The sequence below is a fragment of the Vombatus ursinus genome, unplaced genomic scaffold (genome assembly GCF_900497805.2).
Source record: "Vombatus ursinus unplaced genomic scaffold, bare-nosed wombat genome assembly UNPS02003903.1, whole genome shotgun sequence".
NCBI classification, from domain to species: domain Eukaryota; kingdom Metazoa; phylum Chordata; class Mammalia; order Diprotodontia; family Vombatidae; genus Vombatus; species Vombatus ursinus.
Genome location: NW_020943681.1, coordinates 1 through 4890, shown reverse-complemented (window position 1 = coordinate 4890; position 4890 = coordinate 1). Strand labels below are relative to the sequence as shown.

At 40.2% G+C, this 4890-nt stretch overlaps 1 protein-coding gene across 1 annotated transcript; it reads left to right on the top strand.

The window, feature by feature from the left end:
* Positions 1-532: 532 nt before the first annotated feature.
* On the top strand, positions 533-1480 carry LOC114053070 (olfactory receptor 4D1-like). The gene has a single exon (XM_027875939.1). The coding sequence runs from the start codon at positions 533-535 to the stop codon at positions 1478-1480; it is 948 nt and encodes a 315-aa protein (XP_027731740.1).
* The last annotated feature ends 3410 nt before the right edge of the window (positions 1481-4890 follow it).

Genomic DNA, 4890 nt, shown 5'->3' with positions numbered 1-4890 from the left:
TTTTTGGATTTGTCCTTTGCCCCCTCTACTCCCTGTCTTATCATGTTTATCTGTGTACATTTCCTATCCCTCATCTCAAGTAAATTGCTTGAAGGCAGGGACTATTTTATTTCTGTCATTCTATCACCAATTATTAGCACAATGTCTTGCATATTGCCAAGGCTTAATCAATATTATTTCAATTGAAATGACCACACTGGACTCAGATCATACTTCCACTGTGCATCCCCTCACTACTTCTTACTTTTTTTATACAGAAAGTTATGTTTCTTAGACCTATTTGCTAACATTCTCTTAGGCATTACACCTAGTGCCTTCAATCTTAGAACACCCTAGAGAACCAACTCTTCTTAACCTTTTTACCCTCCTCCTCCATGATGCTTGAAATTCCAAAACAGGGACTTCATCCATAATGAATGATAGGTCAAAATTTTTTATTGATCCAATAAATCCTGACCCTTAAGATTTCTAGGGACAAGGTATATGATTTTTTAATGATGTGTTTTCTCTCTAGGTGTGTTAGAAAGATTCTATGGAAGCAGGGAACCTCACCAGTGTGACTGAGTTTGTCTTCCTGGGACTCTCACAGGCTCAGGAACTGCAGGGTTTTCTATTCCTTGTGTTCCTGATTGTCTACATAACAACTGTTATGGGAAACCTCCTCATTATAACTATAGTAACCTCTGATATTCGGCTCCACACTCCCATGTATTTCCTTCTTCATAACCTGGCTGTTACAGATCTCTGCTACTCCTCAGTCACTGCCCCCAAGATGCTGGTTGACTTCCTGTCTGAGGCCAAAACCATCTCCTACCAGGGCTGCATGATCCAGATCTTCTTCCATCTCTTGGGTGGTGGTACAGTCTTCTTCCTTTCAGTGATGGCATTTGACCGCTATATTGCCATCTCCCGGCCCCTCCATTATTTCACCATCATGAACTCTCAGATGTGTTTTGGGCTAGTGGCGGCTGCCTGGGCAGGAGGCTTTGTCCACTCCATTGTCCAGCTTGTTCTCCTGCTGCCCTTGCCTTTCTGTGGCCCCAACATCCTGGATAACTTTTATTGTGATGTCCCCCAAGTTTTGAGACTTGCCTGTACAGATACCTCTTTATTGGAGCTCCTCATGATTACCAACAGTGGGATGTTAGTTCTTATTTGGTTCCTCATCCTTCTGGCTTCCTACACAGTCATCTTGGTGATGCTGAGATTTCACTCAAGGGAGGCAAGGCGCAAAGCCTCTTCCACTTGTACCACCCACATCATTGTGGTATCCTTGATATTTGTGCCATGCATCTACATCTATGCCCGTCCCTTCACCTCCTTCCCTATGGACAAGGCTGTCTCCATCAGCTACACAGTCATCACTCCCATGCTTAAGCCCATGATTTATACCCTTAGGAATCAGGAGATGAGATCTGCCATTAAGAGGTTAGGAAAGTATCCAGTGATCTGTAGAATGAGTGAAATTCATGCTAGTTGACTTTGGGTAAGTCATTTCACCTCTTCCCACCTTAGATTCACCCATATAGAAAATGGGCAACTATATCCTCTGTCTCCCTTACCACCTACTCTAATTTTATAGTTCTCCCCGATGTTGTGCATAGGCATGTTGTGAGAAAAAGATGAATAGGATTTTTATGTAAGAATTCTGCACCACTCTTAGAAGAGAAATATAAACTCTCCTATTCATAGTGTATTGATTATGGTAAATAGTACTTGTGGCATCAATACAAGTTACACAGACAAATGACTTCCTCTTGTCTCTTCTCTCCTATCACACTAAAGTTACACTGTACTGATTCTGTAAACTCATATCCTAGACATGTCTGAGCAAATTTGTCTCTTCTGTTATCTCCTAAGTGCTTTTTTGTAGGGTTGTGGAACATATTATTCTTCTTTCTAATAATTCTTCTGTTATTCAGATGACTTTTCTAAGAGGAGTTCAGGAGGCTTCATGCCCAATATGGAGGGCTTGGGGTGGACAAGAAAATTGAGACCCAGAGGGTGTATGTGAGATGCCTAAGGTGAACCAGTTATGAAGAAAAGAATGTAACTTTGAGGTCTTCTCCACAAATGTCTGTCTGTCTTCCTTGTGTCTTTATCTTTATTTCTGTTTTTGTCTTTATCTCTCTGCCTCTAGTGATTTCTCTGTGTTTCAACCAAAAGGACTGGTGGATATCACTGCTGAGATGTCCATGATATTTGAAAGATTGTGGAGAAGGCAAGAGATCCTGAAGGCCTGTCAAAGGGCAGAGGTTTCCTAGTTTTCAAAAAAGGAAAGAGAAAAGAGTCTGCAAACTACAGGTTGGTAAACTTGACCTCGATCCTGGCAAAATGCTAGAACTAAACATTAAAGAGATGGTTAGCAAATATCTAGAAAAGAAAGTGTTAATCAAGCAGAACTGGTATGGCTTCATTGAGAAAAAGTTCTTAGGTTAACTTCATTTTCTTTGTGGACAGTATTTCAAAACTGGCAGATCAAGAGAATGTAGTAATATAGTTAACAAGGAATTTAGTAAAATGTTTAATAAGGCTACTTCTGCTATTCTTGAATTGGATGACAACCAGGATTCAGAAAGATCTTGACATGCTAGAACAATGTGTGGAAGTTGAAAAGTGGCAAATTAAGCCTTGTCATTAGGGAATACACTTCCTAAAAATTAATGCCATCCCCAAATCAAATGCATTATGTCAGGAGGTAGTGGGCTGCCCCTCACTGAAGACCTTCTGGTAGAGTGTAGGACCACTTGTTGGGTATGTTGTAATGAAGATTCTTTTTGGTATATGAGCTAGACTAAATGACCATAATCTACAATTCTGTAAGTCTGTTTCTAGTCCTTTTATCTATTTCTACTTCTGTCATTGTCTTTCTCTCCTGTGTGTGTGTGTGTGTGTGTTTCTTTGAATAAGTACCCCAGAAAGAACCATTTTGGAGTAAATATGACACAATAACGGCAGATAAGCAGGCAACAAGCATTTATTAGGAACTTACTATGTGCTAGGCATGGTGGCTAAGTCTAAAGAGTCATAAGCAGAAGCAGGAGAGGAATAGAGGATGACTGGTCTGGGCCCCTCCCCAAAGAGGAGGCTTAGAGAGGAACTCATGCATGGGAAAGAGAAGTGGAAAGGAGGAGTGGAGGGATTTTCTAGGTGAGAAGATAGCTGAGACAGGGTGGCAAAATCTTGACAGTTAAGAGCAGAAGTAGGAGAGGAATTAAAAATGACTAGTCTGGGATCCTGCCCAAATTGGAGGAACTCATCAATGGGAGAAAGAGACTAGAAAGGTGAAGGGAAATTCCAGGGAGAGAGGCAGCAGGGGAAATATGATAAAATCCAGAAAGTCAGAAACAGAGTTTCAAGGGGAAAGATGATACATAATGAAATAAATTAAATTAATAATATGATGTAATAATATATTTAAAATGGATGGGATGTAGGATACATAATAATTTAAATTAATAATATACATTTATATTATGTTATAAGATTCCAGAGCACTTTCCTCATAACTGTCTGGAATAGGGTATATGGCATTATATTGTTGTCTTTATTTCCCAGAAGAGGAGACTGGTCTCATTGAGATGGTGTGACTCATTAACGGAACAGGGGAGAGGCTTGAGGCCACACGTGGCCTTCTAGGTCCTTGGATGTGGTCTTTTGACTGAATCCAAGTTTTACAGAACAAATGCTTTTGTTAAGGGATTTGTTCTGTGAAGTTTGGATCCAGTCAAAGGGCCACATTCAAGGACCTAGAGGTCCATATGTGGCCTTGAAGACACACGTTCCCCACCCCTAGACAATTAGCTTCAGAGATAGAATTTCCTTTTTCTTTTTCTTCTTTTTTTTGTGTGAGGCAGTTGGAGTTAAGTGACTTGCCCAGAGTTACACATCTAGTGAGTGTTATGTGTCTGAGGCTGGGTTTGAACTTAGGTCTTCCTGACTCAAAGGCTGGTGTTCTCTCCAATGCACCACCTATCTGCCCCTCAGAGATAGAATTTCAACCCCAATGGAAATCAAGTCCTGCAATCTTGCCACGATGCCATTCAAAGTGGTTCATACACACGCACTTTGGGACATGTATGGTTCCTTCAACCATAAAAGTTATGTAGAGCCAATAATACTACCCCCATATTACAGATGAAGAAACAAAAGATTAGGTGACTTACCCAAAGTGATGCTGTTTACTTGTTACAGAGTTACAGAGTATTTAAGGTGGAACATACTTCAGAGGCCAGCTAGTCCAACATATACCTGAATCATGCACCCACTCTACACTTGGAATATCACAAGTGTTTGTTTAGCTTCCATTTGCAGACCTCCATTGATAGGGAGCTCATTACCTCCTGAGGTAACCAATTCTGGTTTTTGATCCTAACTCCCTATTTTTAGGAATATTATATTGCACCCAAATCCACTCCTTTGTAACTTCTATATCTTTATCTTTATTGTTCTCTTGGTGGATAGGCAAAATAAGTCTAACCTTTCTTCTACATACCAGGTCTTCAAACATAAACCAACACCGATAATATTCTCCTTAAATATCCTCTTCTCCATGCTAAACATCTTCAGTCCCTTCAAGCTACCCTTGTTTACCACTGATTCCAGCCCCCTAACCATTTTGATGATCCTCCCTCTAAATGATCTCCTCCTTGTTAATCTCCTTTCCTAAAATGTCAAGTCCAGATGAGAACACACAAATGTAGATATGGTCTGATTAAGGCAGTGTCCCATGAGACAAACATATTTTTCATTCTCTATACTTCTAACCATGCAGATTTAATTTGCATTAGCTTTTTTAAATTTAAAAAAAAATTTTTTTTTGGCTAGGCAATGGGGTTAAGTGACTTGCCCAGGCTCACACAGCTAGTAAGTGTTGTGTGTCTGAGGTCA

Bases quoted from the DNA above. Each gene is read 5' to 3' on its own strand.
- LOC114053070 (XM_027875939.1), top strand. From the start codon at position 533: ATGGAAGCAGGGAACCTCACCAGTGTGACTGAGTTTGTCTTCCTGGGA.